A 27,500-nucleotide genomic window follows, 5' to 3' on the forward strand; every position below is an offset into this window, starting at 1 on the left:
TTACATGTAGTGCCACTGGCCGTCCATACCCATGTTCATCCCCATGCCACCCATTGGTCCTGTGATGGGTAAGAACAGACATTGTTAAAGACAGCGGTTCAAATTCTGCAAGTCACAAACACTTGTCCCTCTGTGTCTTGCCTTGACTGTCACAGCTTCTGGTACTGTTGCTGTGCAGCACCAGCGTACGATGTGTACAAATTAAGCCTATTTTAGTCATTAGCCAATGACATGTAGACCAAAATAGGGACACTGGGTTAATGTGTCTACTAAAAATATATATTGTATATAATATAAAATACCCACAAGTAGCCTATATTATAGGCCTACACATACTAATCCTTTAGAAAGAGATTTTTACAAATGCATTGAACATTACCAGAGATATTGATTATCTAATATGAGTATTAGATCCAGTGAATGGACACCATACTACATCTACAGCTAATACCTACTTTTGCTCAAGAGAAAGGTTTTATTTGGTTAGCCGCTTTGATAAAGATACCGGTATGTATTTATTTATTTAACTGCAAGCACAGGAGGTAAGGCCAGGGGCACGCAAGACTCCAGAGCACAGGCTTAACCACCACGTTATCTCTGAACTCAATAAAGGCTTTTTTCCCCATTTAGCACTTGCAAAGACTGCCTTGGTTTTCATTTGGTTAAAAACTCAACAAAATGAAGAATTCTAACAATAACGAATATGAAAACAGACAGGAAACGAGATTGTAGATCTGTGCGTCGGTGCTTTTAACGAGGGTCACGGGTATGTCCACACCAAGCATGATAATGACAACATCAGTGTGGATGCTCACATCATTATCCTTACAGCCAGGGTTCGAGTTGCCAGGGTTAATGTGGATGACATATGCTTTTAATGGAATTATTAAATTGTGATATTATTAAACAAACTGTAAATATCAAACATATCAGACAGTCTACCATTCTCAAAAGGAAATGCATGTATTCATTTAATCTGACCAAAAGGATAAAACATATCCTCACCAGCCATAATGACCAGAAGGGGGGTATCAAAAGCAGAGGCATGGATTTCCACCCGATACCCCCCAGCACATCCAAACCTGGTTATAGTATTGTGCTTGGTGGGGATGGCCCTTTATTTGTCGACACAAGAGTGAACGATGTCTTGGAATTCAACTCCAGACAAAAAAAAAACAAACAATAAACAGGAAGTGAGCTAAAAGAGTGACATTTCTCACCGCCAGGTCGAAGGCCCATATGCTGCTGTCCGTCAAGAACAAAGCCTCCCATTGGCTGGCCATCCGGACTGTAGGCTGAACCCTGATTCACTATAGGAGAAGAAAACAAGTTTCTTTGTTACATTTTACCAACCAATGCAGGGCCATACAATTTAAAGCCACTGTAGGTCAGATACACATTTTCATTATGCTGGGGCAATGGTTAGACAGTAAACAGTGGACAGAACATTTTCTCAAGTTTGCTTGAGGCTGTTCAAAGTCCACATACCGTCTGTAAAGTAAGGGATCAAGTTCACATCTGCCTATTTGGCTTGACTAGATGCAAACTTTTGAATTGGGCAAGTTATGATGTTTGACAAGTTCACAAGAACACAAGTAAGAACAGATGTTAAGAAACAGCCAAAGTCCAAAACGTTATCTCCATCTCCCTTTCATAACTTTTATTTGATGTGTGTGACATCCACTAGATTCATCTATTTCACACAAAGAGCAGAGTGCAATGTTTCTCAGTGAGTAGAACAAGGCGCTAGCACCACCAGATTAGGAGTTGAACACCACGTATGGGGGCCACCGTCCGTCCTCTTATGATAATTAAACCTGCTTTGTATATTATATTAAAAGTGTCCACCAAATAACCAAATATGTAAATAGAAGGTGCTAAGTGAAATCCTGGATGTTCGTTTAACTTTGAGAGTGCACAAATGGAAATAAAGGGACGCATAACTGTCCATTTGGTTCCATTTGTGCACTCTCTGACCCTTAAAGGAGATACACCATGCATTTAAAAAGTATTTATGTCATATTGTTTATGTCCCAAAAACGTTTTTCAAAAGATTTGAGGCTAAATTACCACTCCTGAATAGAGAGCCTCTCTCATTTTTGAATGGCTCTCAGAGCATTTTCAGCTGCAGTATAAAATTGGCCTGCGGGGGGGTGGCGCAGTTCTGCCGTTGTGTGTGCAGATATGCACCCCAACCAAACACTACACAAAAGGTCTTGCAAATAATAACAATAATATATATATATATATATATATATATATATATATATATATATATATATATATATATATATATATATATATTTCATTTCGATTATAGTTATAGTTTTCTTTTTAACATATTGCAACCATTATAAACGGAATATTATTATCCAGCCATCTAGGCTGCATCTAGAGAGCAGCTCCATGGGTTTTTAAGGGTTAATCTCAGGGTCACGCAAAGTTCAGTAGTTCACCCAACTGAAAGGGAAAGTTGTTGCAGCTGTCAGACTCACTCGGAGCATCGTTGTCCACAACAAGACTGGACTATAGCCTACTACAGATTAGAATAGTTGTTTAACAGTTTAACATGGTAGCGCGATCAGAGCAAGCAGAGGACATCATCAGAGGATCATCTGTTGTGAACTGATGAAGTATAAAAGACGGTGGATTGTTTGGATCCGAGCTAGCCTGCTAGCCAGTAGCCAAGGCTAATCTGCCTAGCGACGCTGCAAATGGATTATTTTTTGTTTAACGAGATACAGCAGATACCAGCTTGGTGAGTCCATATTTCCAATTCCTTTGATAGCAGCTACAATGGATGTGGTACTTGTGAAATGCTGTGTTTCTGCAACGTGCACACGTGGATATGTGTGAGCATACGTTGTCATGATAATTTGGCTGCTCAGGTTATTTAATATATATATATATATATTTTTTTCACCTTGGTTTAACTTTTGAGCCACGCTGGCTGCTATGCAAATGAGCAGAAGAGGGGCTGGATTATTAAAATTAGGTCTGGTTTGGAGCTTCATAGGGGAGGGCAAATGGAGCACCCGTGGGATGCTTTTGCAGATCGTGACGTCCCATTCGGCAGCAAATCAGGACAGCCTGTTTTGAGCACCCGTGACAAGCTTTTAACTTGTGCCCTCCCAAAACCAGAGAAATACACAACGGTCAGAAATGGGACTTTGTGAGGATAGAAGATGCCAGTGGGACCCCAAAAAAAGGTTTTAAAATAGGAAAAGTGCATTTTCATGGTGTATCTCCTTTAAGTGTCCATTTGACTGTGTGTGTAATATTATGTGTGATGAATGGATTTAAGGCGGTGGATACACGCACATCCAAAGAGACTACGACGGGTGCTGGACCAAAAAATAAGTATAGCAAAAAAGAAGTGAAGGACCGCACACCGTCTCGAAGCTCCCCAAATATTTATTATAGTCAGCGGAATAAAACACAACGTTTCGGCCTGTGTTGGCCTTCTTCAGTTTTACACCTGAAGAAGGCCAACACAGGCCGAAACGTTGTGTTTTATTCCGCTGACTATAATAAATATTTGGGGAGCTTCGAGACGGTGTGCGGTCCTTCACTTCTTTTTTGCTATGAATGGATTTAAACAATTTTATACCTGCTCTGTTTGACTGGTCAATCATCGGTTGTACTATTCTCCTCCTTGCATTGATGAACCTGGAGGGACAGAGCAACGCACGTTATAGCATTATCTTCTAATGACAGACACTTGTAAATGAACCTGTTGAGACATTTACAAAAAGTTTACATAAAGGTTGTATAATATATATTATGTCTCTGAAGAAGTCACTGCGCTGTCGAAATGTCCCTGACTCGCACTTATTAAAAGTTATTGAAAGTTTTCAAGATGATCCGTGTGCTCTAGATATTCAGGACATCTCCAAATGTCACTGCTTCGACTAAAACACGCCGAATTGAAAACATGACAAGTTTGTGTTTGGTTTTGGAGCCGTCACAGCCCAAACTCCCCCGTTTTCTCTCACTGTCCGACTCAGTCTCTCTGGGAATTAGACTAATGATGTAGTCTATTCCTATTGACATACTCTCGGGTATTGGGGTGGGTGGGGGTGTACTCAGAAGGCTTTAAAAAAAATCTATTGATTTAGGTTTAGCTCTATAGCCTCAGGCTGTAATAAGGCTAACTGCTCTGTCAATGTTTCTTTAACTATTGATACTCCCAGATGACAGACCGCAATGCACATTCACTCTCTTTGATAACTGTATTAGTTAAGAGAGAGCTGGTGATCTTATTAATCCACCAGATTAGAGCTGTGCAGCTATATAATTAGCACTGCTCGGCAAGAACCTGATAGACTTCAATGTGACACCCATTCATCGAATTTGATGAGAGGATTACAATTGTGGCAAGGCGGTATCATCTCAATTCCAAACCCTGTGGAGCTGTCTGAAAGCTTTACACTTGAGACTGTACTGTCCCACAAAGGGCCATTTCCACAGCACTGGACTTGTTAAACAACAACAATGCATATAACAGCAATACAACTGCAATAGGTTCCAAACTGTCTGTGTGTCCCTGAGCAAAGACACTATTAACCACTTAAACCACTGTTTCCCAAACACTGGGTCGTGGGTCGCGTACACATTTGTGGGTCGCATACATCTCCTAATTAATTAATTAATTATTATTTCAAAACATTAAAAAAAAACACATTCCCAAAAAAGCAAACATTTTTGTGAATGTAAAATAAATTCAATGATTATTTTTCAGTAATTGCATGAAAGAAAAAAAAAATACATAAATCAGAAAACAAATGTCTAAAGAAGTATTCCCAAACATTTTGGTAACCACTGACTTAAAACCTATTAAACTTTGTTTGACTAGAGTCCCCCCAGGGGTCTATCATGCTACTTTTACCCTCTACATCTACACCAAATCTCTTAGTGGGAAATAACCCATTTATAAGTTCATTTGTGAGCTTGTAGATCTGCTATTTTCCACGGAATGTTCGATCTCAGAATAGGGATGCTAGGGTTCCTGTGGTTAACCCCTAACTGCCCCTAAGCACTGTATTAATAGCACTCCCTGCTTGGAATAGTTAGGGTGGGTAAATGCATAGGACAAGTGTCATGTATGTGGCAAATGTACAGTGACATAAAATACCTCAAAGGATCAATACATTATTATTAGTGTACTTTGTACAATGAAATTAAATAATATTTCAGCGATATATCCATGATACAAAACTGGATGCAGAGCAAAGCTAGAAGCTATAGGACCTGCTTTCGTGTGATCATTTAGTTGGATGCAGGCGCCTCCTTTAACTCACGCACACACACACACACACACACACACACACACACACACACACACACACACACACACACACACACACACACACACACACACACGCACCATGCACCCATGCACAGACTCACACTTATCCAATGGCTGAGCCATCCATAAAAAGGGGTTCTGGGTGCTAAGGCCAGAATATGTTTTAATCCATCATGTCATACATGTAAAATGAGTCGGGGGGAACTGAGGGGAGAGGAGGGGGTGGTTTATCTTCTCCTTTAATGTTTCTGATTGTCTCAGACGGACAGAGAAGATAGATGGTGTATGCAGAGCAGAGCAGACAGACCAGCAGACGGCAGAGAGGAAACCATCTTATATGCTGCAACCCTCTTTGCTATTTGCACCAAAACATGTCTGCAGTGAAGCCCTCTCTGTTTGAGTCAGATGCATTCATAATGTGAATTATACAACCAGGGGCGTCACACCAAATTATGGGCCCTGGGACAAAGGATTCACTGCGGGCCCCCCATGAATGTTAACTATTGAAAAATAGCAGATATACAAGCTCACAGCGCGGCACCGAGTGCCGCGCTGCGAGCTTGTATATCTGCTATTTTTGAAAAATCTTGAAAATGTGTGCAAGAAAGAAACCTATGTCAAGGACCCCCAAGATGATATGTATTTGGCCACGGACCCCGATCTCAAAATATTTAGTTCCAGGGACCCCCAGAAGCAAAATTTGAGTTAGAAATGTTCGCTTAAAAAATACATATATTCAAAGATTTTGACACATTTTCACAACTTTTCAAAAATAGCAGATCTACAAGCTCGCAGCGCGGCACTCGGTGCCACGCTGTGAGCTTGTATATCTGCTATTTTTCAATAGATAACGTTATTAGGGCCCCTCCACCTTGGGCCCCAGTAACTCAGTCCCACTTTCCTACCCCTTGTGACGCCCCTGTATACAACACATATTTGTTGTAGCGTGAATACAGATCCAGAGGAGAGAAAACCTTCACTAGTATTAATCACATGAACCTTTAGAAAAGCAAGGTGCATGCAGTGGTGAAAAGCAACTAAGTACATTTACTTAAGTACTGTTCTTAAGTACAATTTTGAGGTATTTGTACTTTACTTGAGTATTTCCAATTTCCAATACTTTTACTTCTACTCCACTACATCTCGGATCCAAATATTGTACTTTTACTCCACTAAAATTATTTGAACACTTTAGTTACTATTTACTTTGCAGATATAAATTATAATATTATAAAACATACATTAACTACTTCAGCCCTATTTTATACCTAAGCAACTGTGAGCTTGTAGATCGGCTATTTTCAAACATTTTGTACTTTTACTTTTGGTACTTTAAGTACACTTTGATGCTAATACTTTTGTACTTTTACTCAAGCACATATTGAATTCTGGACTTTTACTAGTAAGGGTGCCCTCAAACCAAAATACCTAGAGTGGAATCTGCCAATGCATTTCAATGAGAATGGACCGTTTTTTGCCAGATAGAGGATTTCTGGGAAAAAAACAAAAAAAAAACGCTCCATTCTCATTGAAATACATTGGCGGATTCCACTCTTGGTATTTTGGTGTGAGGGCACCCTAACAGAGTATTTCCATATTGAAGTATTGATACTTTTACTTAAGTATAAAATGTAAGTACTTTTACCACCACTGGGTGCATGTGCATGTGCATGTGCATGTGCATGTGCATGTGCATGTGTATCGTGCACCCACATGCACGTGCATGTGTGCTCATGACACCGGTAATAGGCTCTGTGACATCACCCAAATAGAGGGCTCGTTCTAGATCTGCTTACCAGTTGTTCACTTGAAGGATTGTGAGGCCGGTGTCTTGTGCCAGCTGCTTTTTCTGTTCCTCCGAGGGGTACGGATGCTGTGTCGGGACAAAAACAAAACCTCATGAAAAAACAATGTCAGCACTTCAGCCAAAAGCAGCAGTCATGTAGAACATCTGGGCCCTTTTCTCTTTCTGCACCGAGTCTCTTCGCAGAAAATAGCCGATCTACAAGCTCACAGCGCAGAGCATTGCAATGCGTTGTGAGCCTGTGAATTGAACGGTCGCCCCTGAATAAGGGACACCAGGGTTCACGTGGTTAAGTGCTGTCTCGTGTACTTGGAAGAACCCACGAAATGCAATCACATGCTGACACGTTGACAATGATTGTGACCGCGTTAAGAAACCCAACTCCTCTAGCCACAGAGACACACGCACGCACACGCACACACACACACACACACACACACACACGCACACACACACACACACACACACAAGTGAAAAAGGTACCCATCTATACTGGCCACATCTGACTTGGCGCCGCCTCCTCAGAGCACTTCTGACCAAAAGCGCGTGGCTTTGTGTGACAATATTTGACATTATTTGACATTACTTGACAAATGATCGGACGGAATACAAAGACGCACAATGGCGGTTTTGTTTAAGCTCTGAATGAGAGCCTGCCCCCCGGTCCCCCCCACCCCCATGTTCTCCCATGTCCCCTCCAACCCCCACCCCCATGTCCCCCTGACTCTGGTGTCTCTGTGCTGGCTGTGTGACAGAGGGAGGAGGGTGGTGGCAGATGGTAGACAGAGGTGACCTGTGTACTGGGTGCGGGGTCGTGGGCGCGTCCCCATTTTGCTGCTGTCAGGGCAGGCAGCCACCTCCTGTGGTCATCGGTGAGGGATGAGCTACCCGACCACTTCATTTTTAAACTGGCCTTTCAGCCAGGGGTAACCACACACACACACACACACACACACACACACACACACACACGGACCCGCACACGAACACGAACACGCACACACACACACACACGCGCGCGCGCACGCACGCACGCACGCGCACTTGTACAAAAGCAAGCGGTGACAAGCATGGTTGGTGCCGTACGTACGCACACACACAACCTCACAAGACCACACATGTAAGCTCATTAAACGCACGTGCGTGCAGGCACACAAATGCACACATATATGCACACACATGTGTGTGCACGCGAACACACAAACGCATGCATGTACGCACGCATGCACACACACACTGTGTGTGTGTACAGAGGGTGTGTTTCTGGACAAAGGCCATTGTGGTCACCAGTAATCGTCCAGTTCAGGTCCCAGTTTGGTGTCTGACAGTGCAGTGATGGATCACTGCGTGCTCCTCCTCCTAATCACACCTCCAGAATGATGCCATTGTCACCGTCGCTGTTTCACACTGGCACAGAGCAACGTCCTCTGTAGCAGTGCGGTGGCTTTCAACATTTTTGTGCCCAAGGCACAGCAATGGGCAAGTCAAATTTTGTATAAATAAAGTGCAACGAACAAAGAAATAAATAAATAAATATATATGTAAATGTATAGCATAGAAATTAAAATGTTATAAATTAATACTTTTTTGTATAGCCGTTGCAATCACAATGTGCTGTTGTCACATAATCGGTTGGCGCACCTGGACTTCAAGGTACAAGTCTCAGCACAGCGTTTGGGAACCACTGCTCTATAGTATTTCACAGGTTGACCATAGCCCAATTGTTTAGTTCAAAGTCTTTGCGCTTTGAACTAAAGAACCATTTACGCTGCCACTTTCCCCACACATATTGTTTTGAGCTACAATCTAAGCAATTCAGTATTATATTTGAAGGAATATGAAATGGTCTTTTAGTGGTGATGACATTTCTGCACAAGGACCAAAATGTTTTTTTGTTTGTTATTTCGGGAATAACAGAATCGGGATTAGAATGCTTTTGCTGTCATCGACCTGTGATTTATAAAAAAGTATACAATAACATTTCAAGTAGCAAAGGGTCATGAAACTCATTCACCATAAAAAAAACACGTAAATAAAATCACATCCACTGCAATAAGCCATTTTCTCTTGGCATGCCAAACTGAACGTTTGCCACACAGACCTTTGAATGAGTATAAAGGCCTCGGGTTGAAAGGAAACCAACAGTTATGACCAGGCAAATGAGCTGATAATGAATAATATAATGAATGTACACTTCTCACAGCTGTCGTCTCTAAAGCGTTCCCCTCAGAAGGGGACCTTTTGAAGGAGCTACAGAGAGATCCTTCAAGAATGAAGGACCACAAAGGCATGAGAGAAGCTGAAGCTAGCGGTGGAGAGCAATAGCGTATCAACTCGCGCCCTCTTTCTCCCTCCAACCATAGGGGCCTGCTTGTGCACGCCCACGCACGCACACACCCACGCACGCAGGCCCAAAGGCATGCGCACACAAGCTTTGTCATATAGCACTTTAACCCTTGCATCCACATTTTGGGCATGACATTGTAAATAAAAATTACAATTTATTTTCGAGCTTGTCGAAAGGCTATTTTCAAAATAATGGAGAGTTTTTAGTGGCTCAGTGATTGAGTAGTTAACTAGTGAAGCCTTTGCATCAAAACTGTGTTGTATAATTCACAAACATGCACGCACAGTCACACACGGACAGACACGCACGCACGCACGCACGCACTCCCACACGCCCACACACACCACAGAATGCCGTAAAAGTTTGACAAAACATAATCCAGGCTCCTTTCACTCCCACAGCGGCGCTGATGAATGCTTGATCGCTTGGGTGTTGCAATAGGGCCTTTTCAGAGGGTCCAAAGCCCCCACCTCACCATCACCCCTCTCACTCACTTCTCACAGGCACATCCTGCCCCAGAAAACACTTGTGCTTAACAAATTAGACCTGAAAAGGAGACGGGGAGGGAGAGAGAGGATAATTCAATTATCCTCCCTTTTTTCCGACTGGAAAAAAAATCTAAAAGGTTGGTTTTTCTTTCTTTTTTTTCAGAGGAAAGGATTATTGCCTGTGCAGGACATTGTGTGGGCCTTTTACAAACCAAACAAGCGAGGGGTTATAATACATCTAAGAGCGAGAGAAGGAGAGAAAGGAGGGAAAAGCAAGGAGATAGAAATGGCGGTGTCTTTAAGGCCTCTGAAGAAAAAGGTTCAACTCTGTATGGGGACTCCCTCGGCCTCCCACTTTCAAACGTGTGAATCGGTCACACCCGATTCAGAACAGAGGGCTTTTTGTAAAATCCTGGGTCGAGTTTCCCCAAAAAACAAAACAAAACAAAACAAAACAAAAAAAGCCCCAAAATGTCTTCAGGCACAAGTTGTTCTTTGCTCCATTCACATACAATGGAACAAAGACGAACTTTCGTCTCGAGATGTTTTGTTTTCTGGGGGGGCAGAGCAAACCACAGCGCGAGGCAAGAGGCATCGCTTCGAACGGTTTGCATTGATGGAGAGGCCCAGCCGGAGGACATTTTCCTCACCGTGAGGTGCTGGAAGAGCCACGCTCTCATGATGTTCGTGGCCACTTTGGGAAAGATTCCCCGCTTTTTCTGTCTCTTTTTGTCCTGGTCGTCCTCGTCTCCCGTGCCCGGCGACGCTAGGCTGTTGTCAAGGCCGTCTCCTGGGAATCAAAGGAGGACAAGAGAGAGAGATAAAGTCATGTTAGGGGAGGGAGACAAAATGACTGGCACAGAACTACCACAACTTCATGATATTACTGTACATCGTTGTTGTCGGGTGGAAACCTCGTATCTCCAAGTTTCAAATGTGTACATTCTTTCGCAAAGTAAAGCCCTGCTTCATCATACAAGGCTGTTGCACAAAAGTAGATCTACAAGCAAACAACGCCTTGCGGTGCGAGGCGTTGTGTGCTTGTAGATCGGCTGTATTCACAAGTTTAAATCATTTTCAAAATGATAAATACAAAATTAACAGTTTTGGACATACAAGGTTTTCACCAGACAACGACGATATATAATCTATTTAGGTCTGTAATGTTTTCTTTGTTCTTCGTGTTAGGCAGAGAGATCTGGAGCACAAGTATTTCACTGTACTATAACACAAAGGAAAAGAGTGCGCCCCAGAAAAAGAAGACGTTGCACAAACGCGTAGCCACAATGCAATGGGAATATATTAAACAAACACTGATGTTTCGACACAAGTGTCTTCTTCAGAGTTTAAGACATTTAGAACCGAAGGTTCAAACTGGGAGGGATTGAGCAAAGCAAATTAAGGAAAAGAAGGAGAAGAAAAGACATTGACATTGGAGGCTCAGTCATCAGACGACATCATATAACAGAAAGGTCACAGGATGAGTTACTGTATATAGGTCAATATTAGGGCTACATTGACTCTAGGGCGAAGATAAAGGACATAGGAAAGTCAGGGGGACATTCTAACATCACGCCATACGTCTCAGACTGCGCAGTAAGCATTTCCCACTAACGTGTCTTCTGAAGACGAGGCAAAGGTACTCTACTGTCTAGTCACATCAAATCACATTTACTAAGTGCTTACATCCCCCATAAACACATATCGAATGGAGGGAGCTCGGCGTGAGGTCGGGTGTTTAACTCGCACAGTAGTATTTGTGTGTGTGTGTGTGTGTTTGTGTGTGTGTGTGTGTGTGTGTGTGTGTGTGTGTGTGTGTGTGTGTGTGTGTGTGTGTGTGTGTGTGTGTGTGTGTGTGTGTGTGTGTGTGTGTGTGTGTGTGGTAAGACAAATTGTTTTGTTTGTGTGTGTACACGCACATGTGTGCGCGTGCATGTGCTTCTACTGTAGGTGACAAGTCAGCAAGGCTCTTCTCCTACACCTCTCTCACCTCAACCTCTTCCTCAGTTGTTGGCCACCGCGGTCGGATGATGAAGAGGAGTTTAAACCCAGAGCTATTAATTCAATCTGAGCCGCCGCGTTTGACATGAGGTAATGACTTGCGGGGTTAGCCGCCACGCGGCCCTGACAGGAAATAATGAACATTCAAAACCACGGCCGGCTGGACTCGGGGGCTTGAGCATAGCAGCCTCTGCGAGCCCTCTTATTTATTTATCCGCCCCCACTGTTTGAAATAGGACTAATGATTTCCTTATAGGGAAAATGAGGGCCGGAGAGGGTGGGGTGGGGGGGAGAGAAAAACTGAAAATTATGAAAGAAAAAAAGGGAGAAGAGAAGAGAAGAGAAGAGAAGAGAAGAGAAGAGAAGAGAAGGCAAACACAATAACAAACTCAAAAACCTCGCTGTGGAAACAACAAACACCCTGCTGTGTTTGATGCTGAAAGCGGGCCAGGGCACTGTACAAGACACACACACGCACGCACGCACGCACGCACGCACGCACGCACAAACACGCACGCACGCACGCACACACGCACGCACACACACACACACACCTTGTCGTCTACCCTAATATGGCACAGGATCATGCAGAGAGCTCCCTCTCTCTCTCCTCTTATCATTAGCATGGTGTCCTCGTTTGATTCCTGCAGGAAGCCTTCCACACATCAAGGCAGAAAGCCTTCCCTTTAAACACAGATTTCCTCCCCTCGTGTTCTCTCCATCTCTCTCTCTCTCTCTCTCTCTGTCTCTCTCTCCCGCTGAGTCTCCAGGCTGGTCTCTCTCTCTTTCTGCCTTTTTCTCCCTCTCCACCCGCCCCCCCCATCTCTCACTCAGCAGGCCAGGAGCACTCCACTCTCTCTCTCTCTCTCTGTATCTCTTTCTCTCTGTATCTCTCTCTCTCTCTCTGTATCCCTCTCACTCTCTTTTCTAATTCTCTCCCTCCCTCCCTCCGTCCCTCGCTGCACATTAATTGTGCATCAGCCAAAGATGATTTACTTTTAACAGTGGTGGTTATTTTTCTTGCCCCGAGGGCAGAGAACCCTTGAAAGCCTGCCTGGAGGGCACTGTGAATAATGCATCTGAGAAACTCCTCCCCCAGGGAGGGACAGGAACCCTACTTTTCTTAAGATTTGCCCCGGCGTGTCTTTTTGTTTTTGGGGATACATCAATCAAACGGCGCCATATTCATGCATAAATATTTCAGCTAATGAATATTGACATTAGAAAGGATGCGCAATGCGTCGTCGGGGTCGGAGGAGGAGGGGGGGGCTTGGTGGTGGCGGTGGGGGGGTTATGGTGGGAGTCTTGACGGATGGTGAGCCCAGGTTCCAGTCAAGGACAGGGCAACGGGTTGAAGTTGTCTCTGCGCCTTAAGTCAGGGCGTGTTTACTTCTCGACTGCCGTATGTCTCGACCCAAACTATGTATTTACTGGTGTTCTTTTATACACAGTGGACACAGTGCATTTAGCACAAGAATGCTTTATCCGTGTGCGCCACTTGTAACTGTAATTGTAATTCAGTTATGCTTTTACACAAGGTCAGGTTATTTCACGTAAAAATCTCGATATAAGATATTTTCTAGGCTCTAAATGGTATTGAATTGATCCAGATGCTTGTGTTATATGAATAAAAATGTTGATGTGAACCCAGAACTCGTTTGATGTATGAATACAAATGTTGATGTGAACGCAGAACTCATTTGACCTATAAAAACAACTATGGGTTTGGAATGTGATAAAAAGGGATCAAAAGAATCACAGAAAGAAAGAAAGAAAGAAAGAAAGAAAGAAAGAAAGAACAAACACTACTCGTCCACTCTGCCTAATTATATCTAAGGCAGCCACTCTGCTCACCCTCGCCCACCCCTGACTGTCCACCTCTCTATCTCTCTCTCTCTCTCTCTCTCTCTCTCTCTCTCTCTCATCCCGTCTTGTTCCTTCTCCTCCAGAGAGGGGAAGGCCGCAGGGCAGATACGGTGCTACGCTAATCGCTTCTGACTGCTCCCTGGCAACTCGGGCCCAATCTAAGCCAGTGTGTGACGATGGACTCTCAAAGTCAGAATTCCCCCCCCCCCCCTCTCTCTGCTTGGCTTGCCTGCCTGCCCCAGTGTCTGCACGCGTGACACAGAGGAGGGGGGGGGGGGGGGCTGGTTAAGGAGATGTGTGAGAGTGGGGGGGTTGTCTACTGCCTCGGGGAGGGCTGGAGTATCGCCTCGGGGCTCAGGAAAAAAAACAGCACCCAAAGATATGAAATACGAGTCTCTCATAAAGCTTATCCCTTTCTTCCTCCATTTTTTTGTGCCTTTTCTTTTTCTTTATATATATTTTTTCTTTTTCAACTGTCAGTTACTTTTTTCAACTTGAGCCCCCCATTTAGTCATCTAGAAGTCAACGGCAAACTTGGGTATGGCGTGGCACGGTGGCACCGAACGCCTTTAGGGGAGGACGATACGATACGGAGCATCGACGGCATGAGAGTTGGGGAGGGTTTCAGATCCCCAGACTGAGCCGAGCCGAGCGCCGGCGGAGGATGGCGAGGTCTGCGAGGCTGCGGGACGGGTGCAAAGTGGCTAGCAGAACTGATTGCCGTACCCCGGGCTGCACCGGTGATGCAAAGCCATCGCAGCCTGTCTAATGAGCTCTGCATGGGCCCTGATCCATCACTTCTGACACCTGCCAGCCCCTCCCCTCATTACGCACCAGGCACACGGCTGCTAAGAGGAGCAGCCTGGAATGTCTCCAGGACAGACACGCGATGACGTCCTCTCTGTGCCAGGAGACTGATGGGGAGATTATGGGAGTTGGGTTGTATATGCAGCGGTTCCTATTGATTTGGAACCGGTGGTGGTTTAGGTTTCTCGATCTAACAACGTGCACTCTTGCTTTCTTTCTCTCATGTAATCTGTCTCTTCCCCCCCTGCTCTCTGTGTTTGTCATACTCTCGTAATCGTAATTGCTCTGTGTTTCTCTCCTCTCACCCTCTCTCTCACTTTCCCTCTCTCTCACAGACCATGTTTTCACTTGTGTTGCTCAGCTCTGTCGCTCACCCTCCACCTCCACCTTTCCATCTGTCTACCAACCCCCCCTCTCTCCTCCCTTCCCCTTTCTTTCTTATTTCTGATGACACACCAGGCGGGATGACATTATTCTAAAAGGCCCATTTAGCCTGAAATGCCACTGGGCTGTGATGTCACTGGTATGTCGGCGTATCTCGGTAACTGCATTCCGCCCCACCCCTGCGTCCTCCGGATGTGACGGAAAGATGCGACACATCCTGATTGCAACATTCCTTTTTTTTCAAAAACATTTTTCTCAAAGTAAACAGGTTCTTTGCAAGTCCCACTCTGCTCTCTTTTGTTTTATGTCATGCCTCTGTGACGGGTATTCAAAGCCTTCTTCCGACCCCCAAATTCCCCAGCCAACCAACCTCCCCCCTCCCAAACATTCCTTAGATAACTCAGCCCCTTAAGCCACGGCCAATCGACAGTCCTCCTGGGGGCTGAGGTATCAAAGACAGCCCATCTGCATATCACACAGATTACAAGGCAGCAAGCCAAAACACGGTATAAGCCTGTTGGTTAGCTCCCCAATGGGCGGCCATAACCATAAGTGGCAACAACATTGCGCTGTGGTCAGCCGATAGGTTGAAACCACAATGCCGGAAGTATCCTCCAATCTCGTGAGAGTATGTGAGGGGATATTTGAAGTGAAACCACAATGCCACCACTTTGTGGTCACAATAAGATGGGGCAGTGGATTTAGAAAGGTTTTATCTGCCTAGGAAGGCATGACTAATGACCTTTAGACAATAGAGGCCTTCCAACGATCTGTAGCAGGTGCTTTGAAGAGCTTAAGCCAGGAATATCTAAAGCCAGGCCTGCTATTGCTAGCGTAAGACACCACTGACAATGTTTGTACCTGCCATGTCCTTTCCCTGCTATGTTAAGCATGTTCTTTTTTTTATCACTTAACAATTTAGGCATTTAGCATATATTCTCATCCAGAGTGACTTAAGCGCAAATTCAGAGTAAAGGTACAAAAATGTACTGTATCGGTTCAGAGAATACCAACTAAACATGAAAGAACATGATGTCTAAACAGCATTCTCAACTTGAATGTTATCTAGATGTCAATTAAAAGGGAGAGCCCGGTTCAAATAAACATTGTAGTACATCGGCTCTTGTCTGAGATTTGGTGTGTAGACCGAAGCAGAGGACCACGCGTGACCTCGGTCAACTGTATAGGGTTTAAAATGGCTACCACAATGGGTTGATAATGTCATGAAAGCTATGTTTGGTTAGGCACAAGTTTAGTTGAATATTCCTGCTTTGAAGACTGCTATTTTCACTGACATGTATCTATACCAAAGGGAGATTACCATGATTGAACCAGTGACTCGCCATTCTTCCCATTCATATCCTCTGTTTTGCCTCTCTAGAATGCGAATGGGCTGGAAGCGGGAAGCAGAGAAGACCCAGGGAGAAGCCAGCAGGTAGCATGCTGGTGTATCCTACTAGCCCACCAGGCTGAGCTGTGATCATTCTGACCTCCTCTTCTCCTTTGTTTCTCAATACATCAACTGCTCTGTCCCCCCGTACCCACAGGAGGTCTTCTACTCACCCCCCCCCCTCTGTCCTCTATGCATTCTCTCCTCAGGTCAAAAGGGCAGGGACCTTGGGTTTTTCCCCTCTCTGTTGTTTAAAAAAAGCCTAAAGGAAAGAAGCTATTCACATTGTGCCCCTCTTTTCTCGGCTCTGCCTCTCTCAGCATACAACTTAGGGGGACCATGTCCTCAAGGATGACTTCTTAAACCATACGCAGTCAAATCTCATTTAAAGGGGCTGTAAGTGATTGTAAAACAATAAAACGGTTTTGTTGAAAAGTAAAAGCTATATAATTATCCTGATAGTATCATTGCTTGGAGCGTTTGTTTGTTCAGTAACAGAGATCCCCTTGTCTCTCCAGCTCTTTAGTACACAGAAAATTACATAGGGATACCAATTTGTATCCAATCAGGAATGATCATTTATCAGCTCTCTCCTGATTGGTTATAATGTGTAGGCCTATATGTTCTGTTTACTAAAGAGCTTGAGAGACCTCTGTTACTGAACAAACACTCCATGGCAATGATTGCTATCAGAATATGGAGCTATTTAACACACAATAACCTATAGCCCCTTTAACTGCAGGTCCACATGGATTCGTAAAGTCCATTTGGACCCCAGAGTTAAAGGTCCATTTGGGTTCTTTTGAATTACAAATGGATACATTTAACACTGAGGATTTACTGTGTACCAGCAAGACCAAACAAAACAAAACAAAACACTTTCAATGAAAATGAACTGGGGTGGAGATCAGATCTTTGAAAAAAATGTTAAAATCAAAGCGAAGAGCTAGTCTTGATCTCTTTCTGACTGTTGCCCTTTTAATCCCTTCTTCGGGTTTCTCTTGTCTTGCTAAAAGCGTCCTCCTATTGTTCCCAGCAGCGCCCCGGCCATTGATGCCTGATGGGCAGAGGGTGGAAAGTTGCTTTAAAGTCCATTCTATTTTTACTGCGGTTCATAGCACAGAAAAACAAAAACAAGTCATAAAACCCTCACAGGCTCCAATTAGCACATCAGAAATCACATTTAACCTGCAGGGAGTGGGACAACACAGGGACGGCACACAAAGCCATGGGCTGGGCCCCAATCACAGAAACAAAGCAGCAGCTGATACTTATAACTGACCAATCAGGCCAACTTGAATGAACTCACAGAAAATCTCTTAATTACCTTTAACTGACCTGTCACCAAAGAAGCTCAAATGTAAAGCCAATGTTACTCATCTGAATGCCTACTCTAAAACCACGAGCTCCTACGGTACTGCAGTCTAAAAAGCCACATAAAAAAGTTTTTTTTCTTCTTTTTTCCCCTTATTTGAACTTTTTGCCTTGACAGAGCTACAAGGCTATTGGGCTGAGGCTCATTATTTTTTTAAAGAAATACACAGATGTCAGTGTAGCAGGGAAATAAAGATTAAATGCTAGATTCCTTACGACGTTTCTCCTCAACACCAGCAAGTCAGGTCCTCAGGTATTTATTTATTTTGCCTTGAGGAGCTACTCTCAATGGTTCCTTAACCAGACCTTAGATTACCGTCTTAATCAGTATAATTACTGCAAGATAAACTATCAGGTGAGATAACTGCATGCACTTTCCTGAAGGAGAAAAAAGGGTCCCCCCAAACCCCCAGGCATGCCTCTTTGCCTTGGAGAAAAGGTCACTCATAAGTCAAACCTTTGATATGGGAGGAGGCAGCAGGTTCTCAATGTGAGGTCCAGGGGGACCCCCAGGGGTCCTTAGGGGGGTTCCAGGGGGTCTCCAGCTAAATGATTGATAGTTAGGAACCAAATGGACCCTTACGGGTCTGTAACTCGGAGTGTACAAATGAAACCAAATAGAACCTGGGTCCATTGGGTTCCATTTGTACACTCTGAGTTTAATTTAAAAACTCATGTAGATTGGGGTCCCTCTCTGAGATTAAAAAAAGTCATGGGATGGCTCTTTGCTGTGGCGATGGGTTCACCCATAAGTCAGACCTTTGATATGGAAGCAGGGAGAACACAGGAGGTACCGCAGGGTTTGTCTCTTTTTCACTCTTACCGAGTTCGCTGCTGTTGTCTCCACTCTGGGAGACGTGTCCCCCACTGGAGGGTCCCGGGGTGCCCACGGAGGGCGTGGAGTGAGTGTCATCCATATCCCGCCAGGAAGCAGGGTTCTGTGGGAGAGAGAGAGAGGGAGAGAGGGGGAGGTCAGAGGTTAGGGGGTCAGGGAGAGGTCCACACACCAGGAGATACCAGATACAGGAAACAAGAGTGGAAGAGAAGGTGAGAGGAAGAGAGAACGTGGCAGAGGAGAGAGAAGAGAAGAGAAGAGAAGAGAAGAGAAGAGAAGAGAAGAGAAGAGAAGAGAAGAGAAGAGAAATGAGTGAGAGGCAAAGAGAGAGAGTAGTGATGAGCAACAGTCAATAATAGATTTCATAAAACCATATAGAGATCCATTGTACAGTTTCATAAAGCCACAAACCATAAATACCAAACAATCAGGACAAGGTAATGAAGAACACAGTAACAGCACAAGAGGGATATCAAAAATTGATAATCTAACAAATAACTTACAAAAAGCGGCATTACCATTTTCTCTGAGGACGAGCCAATATTACCGAAAGAGTATTTTAGTGTTGCTAAAGCTTGATAAGCCAAAAAGTTCAGTTCTGATTTAGAAGCTGTGTGAACCGTCCGATGTCCTGTCTGTTTCTGTGACCAAGGATTGTGGACATCCCTCCCTATATAACGGTACCATCATCGGCCAGGGCACTCAAACGGCCATAAGCCCCAAGCCAAACAAGCATCTCTCCCTCTTCAAGCTCTCCTGCGTCAGCTGTTTGCCGTATGGTCATCAAATGAAGAGCTCGGCAAATGACAGGAATAAGCACAGGGGACAATGGCACAGTGTGAATGGAGGCCTCTCGACCACAGTCCCTCCTTTTCTTCAGCCCGGGCACACAGTAATTACAACTTCTCTGTGTGCACAGTGCACGGCTATTCAAGGAGGTGCCATGTGTTTCCGCGTTTATCAAGCTAATGAAGGTCTTATTACCCAACGCCCCATCTGTTAGAATCCAATTACCTGGAATGTATGTGTATCGTCGACACTGTATACTGTATTTGTGTGGGTCTAGATGGGAGATTTTGTGTGGGGAGGTGAAGAAATTGAGAAAATGACTTAGGTTAGTAACATTATATGGGCATTTAGCTGATGCTCTTAGTGTCTTGGTGACTTTATATGAAAGTGGAATAAGCTTTAATTTGTGGATCACTAAAATTACATGCAGGCGCCGCTGCAGCAGACCACCAAGGAACGATGGCTATTCAAATGTGCACAACACGTATTTCCAATAACAAAGCAAATAGCCTAAATAAAAGGGAATGCCTTGGGTGCCATCAAATCAAAGCGGCTCTTATTACTCTAAGCTCTGGGGTATGTTATAATGGCACAGCAAGAGGACCATTACCTCAGCTAAGCTAGGCGCTAGATTCACTATTAACAATTTAGAGTTCCAATTACTGTACCATACAACAGGGGATGACCATAAAGTCTCATTTATATTCCACAGAACAACAGTGTCCCTTGCCTAAAACATCAGTTATTGTCTGCATGTGACACTGCTGTCCAATGGAGTATAATGAATTCAGCTTAAGAAAGAAGCTAGACTTTGTTATGGAGGGGAAAGCGCAAATTATGAGACGATATTGTGTTGTTACAGTCACATTTATACCTTTAGCTGACAGTTGCAGATAAGGAGCAATGTACGAGGACTGGGTCTTGCTCAAGGAAACTTTAGTGGACACATGACTGCTAATGGACAGTACAGTACAGTAAGTTGTGGCCATCGAATATCTGACTTTGCAATTAGAGAATGGTCAATAACCAACTAGACCAGGGGTCGGCAACCCAAAATGTTGAAAGAGCCATATTGGACCAAAAAACCCCAAAACAAATCTGTCTGGAGCCGCAAAAAATTATAAAAGCCTTATAAATCGTTGTTGTTGGGTGGAAACCTTTTAAGTCCAAAACTTCGTTTTGTATTTATCATTTAAAAAATGAACTAAACTAGTGAAAACAGCCGATCTACAAGCACACAACGCCTCGCGGTGCGAGGCGTTGTGTGCTTGTAGATCTGCTGTTTTCACTACTTTTGTGCGTCAGTCTTGTATGATGAAGCAGGGCTTTACTTTGCGAAAAAAAAAACATAAAAATGTGAAACTTGGAGATACAAGGTTTCTGCACGACAGTGATGATAAAAAAAAAAAACGTTAAAACAAAAAATATTTTTTTTTCCCCCCATCTTTTTATCTTTTTCATACATTTTTTAAAAAGCTCCAGGGAGCCACTAGGGTGACGCTAAAGAGCCGCATGCGGCTCTAGAGCCGCGGGTTGCTGACCCCCGAACTAGACCAACCATGTTGTGATAATATCCAAGGTCATGAATGAGGGAATAATATATCATTGTTCATAAAAAAGAGCCAAACAAGAAAATACTTTACAAATATTTTTTTCTTTTCTTAACATAACTGGAATGTTTGCTTCATTGAGAGGTCGGCATAGACATTGAATTGCTATAGGAGACTAGTCTTCTCTGTTAACCCGCTGTTAGACCCCACAAAACCCATCACCTATATTACACTGGTTGTCATGGTCCAGGGACCCCCAGAGGTCCTTGAGGGGGTTCCAACTAAATGATTGATAGTTAGGAACCAAATGGACCCATACAGGCCTGAGACTCTGAGAGTATACAAATGGAACCAAATGGATCCTTATGTTCCATTCGGTTCCATTTGTATGCTCTGAGGATTAGCGTGTAGATTGGTGTCCCAAAGATAAAAATCCTATCAAATGGGGAGGTCCACAGCCTAAAAGGATTGAGAATCACTGAGCTATACATCCAAATCATAGCTACATGCAGCCAGCCGCTAACAGTCATGTCTTTTTACTATGCAGAGTGCAGTGCATTCACAGCAAGTATAGGACGAAAGCATCACAGGAGAATAGCACACAGCACAATGGAGTGTTATTTTTAACTCGAAATTTACCCATAAGGTCCATAATGAGTTAAAGCAGCACTATGTAACTTTTTTAATGAATAAAATTACATTTTGTCCAATAATATGTATAGTTGTGTATGTCAATAGAATATAACTTATACAATTGGGGTGGTTGTATTTTGTCTCACTGTTCTTCTATTGAGACATTTAGATTGTGTCAAAGGCCATGTGTCACCGAGCCACAGGATCTGACACAGATTTTGACCTCATGGTCAAGATTCAATTCACCCCCTGTGCAAGCAGGCTTAACACCCATTTTACTGGTACAGGACAGTGTATGGTCAGTTAAACTGACTTCAATAAGGCTCACATAGGCCTATACATACCGAATGTGTTCTGGAATTGGGAAATACTGTATATTTTGAACATTTAGTTGACCAGATTCACCAGTCTAAAATAAAAGTTCTCATATTACTGTGTTTTAAGAATGCCTTTGTCATTATGTCTTTTTTTCTAACAGCTTATTTGGTAACAAATGTCTGCAATTATAACATTATACCATTTGAACACAACAGGTTTCAACAATCTATGAGTTCTGGCTTGCCAAATGGACAGCAGCTCACTGTATTAATATTTACACAACCACCCTCGCACTTATACACTGCAACAATGAATCAGCATCTCAATTTGCTACTTTGTTAATGAGTGGAGGTGCAGAAAAAAGGAAGAGCATAATGTAAAAGACACAGCAGGGGGTAAAGAGCAGACAAAGACTCCCTCCTTACAAGCAATAATAATCCTATTGGCTTAACAGTTGAGTCAAACACAACAGTGACAGCTGCAGCTGCACTTTAAGGCCCTGACACACCAAGCCCACACCACTGAAATTAATCATCCTCATCTAGGGCTTAATTTTATACTCTGGCTCACAGAAAATAGTCGCTCAGCAAGCCTTAGATCAGCTATTTTTGCCTGCCGTCATACAACAAAGTGTAAATAAGGCCAAACACAACAATGACAGCTGCATGCACTTCACACCGTCTACCGTTAGCTGCTTCTTTTTCATCATCATCATCATCATGAACTTCATAATATTTTTTGTCCCCAACCTCATCCTCAGCATAATCTTCCTCCTCCTCATCATCATCATCATCATCATCACCACCACCATCCTCAAGATCATAATCACTACCACAATGTCTGTCATGTTCATTGTCATCATCACCTTCACACACTTCAACACTTCAAACATCACAATGCATAGCCAATATATCAACAATTCCACAGACTCTTCTTTACCATGCATGGGTCGAAATATTCTGTGTATTATTTCCCCATATAAAATATAATGTATACAATGCTGAGGTGCCCATCTTTTGATTGTTCTCAGACAAAGAGCCAGCATATAGCGCCTATAATGAAGGGTCTCATACGGTGGTCCACGCAGGCTCTCAGCAAGACGCACCATGCAGCCATCAAACAGCAAACACAATTAGCCTGAGGCTACAGCAACACGTCGCCATAAATCAATAATGGACTTTCACCAAACTTTCACCAGACTTTTGCAAGCTGCTAGGCCTATGTTGCAAAAAGAACGAACTACTGTCTGATTTAGACTAATGAATTAGGCTATTTATGGTGTGGGTAGAATATGCAATACAGGTGTAGGCTATATGCATATAGGCATATGCAAACATTCGGAATAATAAAATCTATATGACAAGATTTATGAGATAGGCCCTTGAAAGCCTCTGCAGGTGTCCTAATAGACCGATAATTGATGTTTTGTTGATATGCAATGCGACATAGCTATGTTTACACAATGCGTTACCCCTCCAACTGTATATATGTTCCCCATTTTCAACTGTTTTTATTGTAGGCCTATTTGTGATACTTGCTTTGGCAATGTAAACGTATGTTTTCTCATCCCAAAAAAGCTCCTTTGAATTTGATAAGCCTGTTTTCCAAATAGCTCTGTAGCTGTAGGCATAGGCTACAAGTCTAATAAGAATTTCCCCAACATTATTTCCCTATTTAAAAAAAATAGGCCTAAATAAAAACGTATTGTCTTCGCCCAATCAAGGTAGGCCTACAGAAAAATAAAAAAAGTCCCGTAATAACATTTTTACTAACTCTTTCCGCTGTCGGACTATCTATAGGCCTATATGATAAGTTGGGATTGTCTCAGTTCGTTTTACTTGACAATTTCCACGGCAGAAAGGTCGTCATGACACGACAGGCTATAAGGCAACTCACGTGTTCTGCGAGGTTGGTGGAAGAGCCGGAGAGGTCGTCGAAGTCTGACTTGCATCCGTCCCGGTCGTCTATGACCAGGTCGATGGGCATCTTGCCCTTCAAACAACTAATGTATCGATGGCAGAAGTTGTCGCAGAGCTCGTGCACCTGAGAAACATTCAAGTATAAGCTGTGATTAACAGAGCCCTGTTGAGCACCGACAAGTTAAGTAGGCCTATATAAATGTAAGTTTATAAATCTATTAAAGTTTATAGCCCGCAGCAATAAATGTCAAGCAATGATTGGTTGGAGATTTACAGAGTGGCGTGCCATCAATAAAATATATAATTGACTGGCTAATAGGCCTACTATGGTTATTTATTTTTTAAATCATATTTACCTTTTCTAATTCCAGTAGATGAAATCGTAGGACTTGAATAGCTTGAATCATCTAAAAAGAAGAGGAGATAAGAGATGTCAGTCGGAAATTAATTTGCCCCTCGATCACACATTTAATACAATGCATAATGACCACATGTCCCATAGATGTGATTTATCGCCATGAAAGATAATTATATTTTTCTTATTGAAATGTGGATGCGGTTTTCAGAATTGGAGCCAGCTTTTGGGGAATAAGCCCCGCGGGCAAAGTGTGCATGTCGCATCCCACCGCAGAGAGGCCAAAACGGGCTTCCACATTTTAACTTTCCCCCCTGTCTCTGCAGTTCATATATGGGGCATTATTATGCTAAATCAAAGACAAAATAATATGAAAATGTAAAATTATAACAAACAATTCAACTCAACAAAGAAACGGCTTACCAAGTTATCCAACTCTGGATTTGAAGAAAATAAAGGTTTTTCTGCGCGAATCTAAAAGAGAGAAGCACAATAATGTTTTTACATGACAATTCCATATTGTAGCCTGTATACAAAAAAGAGTTATGAATAAAAAATAAAGCTTGGCCTAATTTTAATTCACTCAGCTCTTTTGGGCAAGCGACTCCGGCATAGCCTAGAATCTAGATAGGCCTAATAGGCCATGCTGACATACCAATGAGTGGTAGGCTATACAAATGAATATAGGCTTAAAATTCATATGCCAACCTGTTTTGCAAAAACGGCTATGTCTTCGTTGAATGAGTCCGATGAACACACGTCACCCCCCGCCACGCCGGGCTCCCGGGGCGTGCACGTTGCCAGCTCGCACTTCTCAAACACCAGGGCGAGCAGAGGGAATAATGGGTGGCTGCAAGCACAGGTGATACGGGCCATTGTTAATGCCTACACATTAACCTGGAGGCTATCAGATAACATTCTCCAAATAAGACCATTATTTAACATGTGGCCATTTATTTAAAACTAAGTGTGTTTACACAGGAAAGCACTGAGTCTTCATTTAATGCTGAATATGATGTTACCGGTCAATCAAATTTAAATTTAACATAGCCACTCAGGATTATTATTATTGTGTGTGTGTGTGTGTGTGTGTGTGTGTGTGTGTGTGTGTGTGTGTGTGTGTGTGTGTGTGTGTGTGTGTGTGTTGATTTGGCTGTAGCGAAAGAGCAGCAGTGTTAAATATTTTCATATTTCTATTTAATTTCAATTGACAATAATTAGGATGAATGAATAGGATACCAAAATTCCTTTTGTTTAATATAATATAATTTTATAAAGCCATAAATTGCCATAAAACCAGACGAATTAAAATCATTTAAAGTGTTCATTTGCAAGCTCACTTTTCAAAATACGAGCTTATTAGATCTGCTAAAAAATAAAAAAAGAAACATCTTGAAAAAAGATTTTGAAACACTTTGAATAATTTTGATATTACTTTTTTAACACATTCTCTTGACATGAAAACAGTTTCACTGCATGTCGAGAGAACACACACACACACACACACACACACACACACACACACACACACACACACACACACACACACACACACACACACACACACACACACACACACACACACACACAGTGTCTCTCACACGCACACACCCGTAGATCTGGTCCTTGTCCCTCTTCAGTGCATCGTTGACCGCGCTGCCCATGCTGCTGGGCATGATGCTGTGCGGGGCGTGCGCGCCGTAGTGCTGGGTGGGGTGCGGCGGAGGCCCGTGGTTCAGGTGGTGCACCTGGGGCCGCGGCGCGTGCGGGTCTCCGTACATGGAGCCCACGCCGTCCATCACACCGCCGTAGTGCGCCAGCTCGTCATACTGGAGTCAAAACAGTCAACAACAACAACTCGTGTGACTTTTAAGTGCAGAGAGAGTTTATATTTAGGCCTATAGGTTTTTATAATATTATATAAACCAGTGGTTCTCAAACTTTGACACAGGTCTCCCCTTAACTTTGACAGTGTGCAAATGGAACCAAATGGACCCGTTTAGGGTCCATTTGGTTCCATTTGTACACTGTCAAAGTTACAGACTTGTAAGGGTCAATTTAGACCCCCATAAAGGAACCTAGAGAGTCCCTGAAATCCAATTTGAGAACCACTGCTATAAAGTTTAAATAAATAAACAAATAAATAATTATATAAATACGTATATCAATACATAAATAAATCAATATTTTTAAGGCATGAGGCATTACATATTTGTCATGAATGTTCAACTTTAGCCTTATATTAATGTCATGGTCTTGTCGATTAAAAAGAAAAAATGCAAAAAACTATAGGAATGTTAAACAAACAAACAAACCCCAAATGGGACAAACTCCACGTACCCTTTGCGCCATCCCCGTGCGCAACGAATGTCCAACACTCTATAACACGGGAGATCAGTGCGGTTCAGCCAGCGACGTGTCGCCCCAAAGAATACTTTTTTACATCCACTGGTGGAGAAACAGCCTTTAAAATCCCTGCAGTCCAAGTGGCATCAATCAGCAGGCGACACTACAATAAGTCACGTCACCTGCAATTGAGTTGTGTTCCAGTAATAAAGCGCGTTGACAACTTGCGTGCCGTTAATTGTCCTCTTTGCAGGGAGAAGAGCTTGTCACAGTATAGGCTAATAACTTTGTTGGTCCGGGGGTGGAGCTGAGTTACCGTCCTGTCCTGTCCTGTCTATCTTGTCCTGTCCTGTCTGTCCTGTCTTGTCCTGCGGTGGTAAAATCGATCAGTTAAAAACCGTCGCTTCTTCTCGTGTCCATGGACGCACCTCCTCGCGCGCTCCGACCCGGCGAATGATGATCAGGTTGAGTGTGAGCGCGCGGTTATAGGACTGGTCCTCCCTCCTCCTCGCTGTGATCAGCGATAGGTGCTGATGAGCCAATCCCCCCACACCCCCCTCCTCCTCCTCCCCGTATACATCCCATAGCCCGTAGAAGCCTATGCCACAGTGCATGGTCGCGCTGCGATTGGTTGGGTCTAACAAGTTTCACTATGTAGTGAGTTTCATTAAAGTATAGAGCGTTTGAAGTTGGATGGCAAAAAGATCTCTGAGGAAAATGTAATGATGATAGGCTAATAAAATATAAATAAATGAGAATATTAAGGACATTCTGTCATAACTGATGTGTTGCCCTGACAATATTTTACCTTGAAAAGATCATAGCCAACATCTCTTTTCAAAGTTAACCATTTATTTATGTTTATGCGAGTTATGTGTGTAGTTATATTGCTATATTGTTTTAGTATATGCCATGAGCACACAACAAAACAAATCCCAATTAATGTTTCATTGTAAATCTGAATGTCGTCACAATTGCCACTATAG

General features: G+C 43.2%; 1 protein-coding gene across 3 annotated transcripts; it reads right to left on the reverse strand.

Annotated features, from left to right (window-relative positions):
* On the reverse strand, nt 1–26,520 carry meis2b (Meis homeobox 2b; the record flags this gene model as incomplete). 3 transcript variants are annotated; one of them, XM_080743948.1, is made up of 12 exons in its annotated part: nt 1–59; nt 1,221–1,310; nt 3,611–3,669; nt 7,105–7,181; nt 10,598–10,737; nt 18,593–18,707; nt 23,800–23,937; nt 24,170–24,220; nt 24,592–24,642; nt 24,877–25,018; nt 25,780–25,997; nt 26,509–26,520. In XM_080743948.1, the coding sequence occupies 12 exons, from the start codon at nt 26,518–26,520 to the stop codon at nt 1–3; spliced, it is 1,152 nt and encodes a 383-aa protein (XP_080600074.1). The 3 variants fall into 3 exon arrangements, with proteins under 3 accessions (XP_080600074.1, XP_080600073.1, XP_080600072.1); XM_080743947.1 differs by having other exon boundaries at nt 23,794–23,937; XM_080743946.1 differs by having other exon boundaries at nt 23,791–23,937.
* Nucleotides 26,521–27,500: the final 980 nt, after the last annotated feature.

Source organism: Nannobrachium achirus (assembly GCF_963921795.1).
Source record: "Nannobrachium achirus genome assembly, chromosome: 16".
Taxonomy (NCBI): domain Eukaryota; kingdom Metazoa; phylum Chordata; class Actinopteri; order Myctophiformes; family Myctophidae; genus Nannobrachium; species Nannobrachium achirus.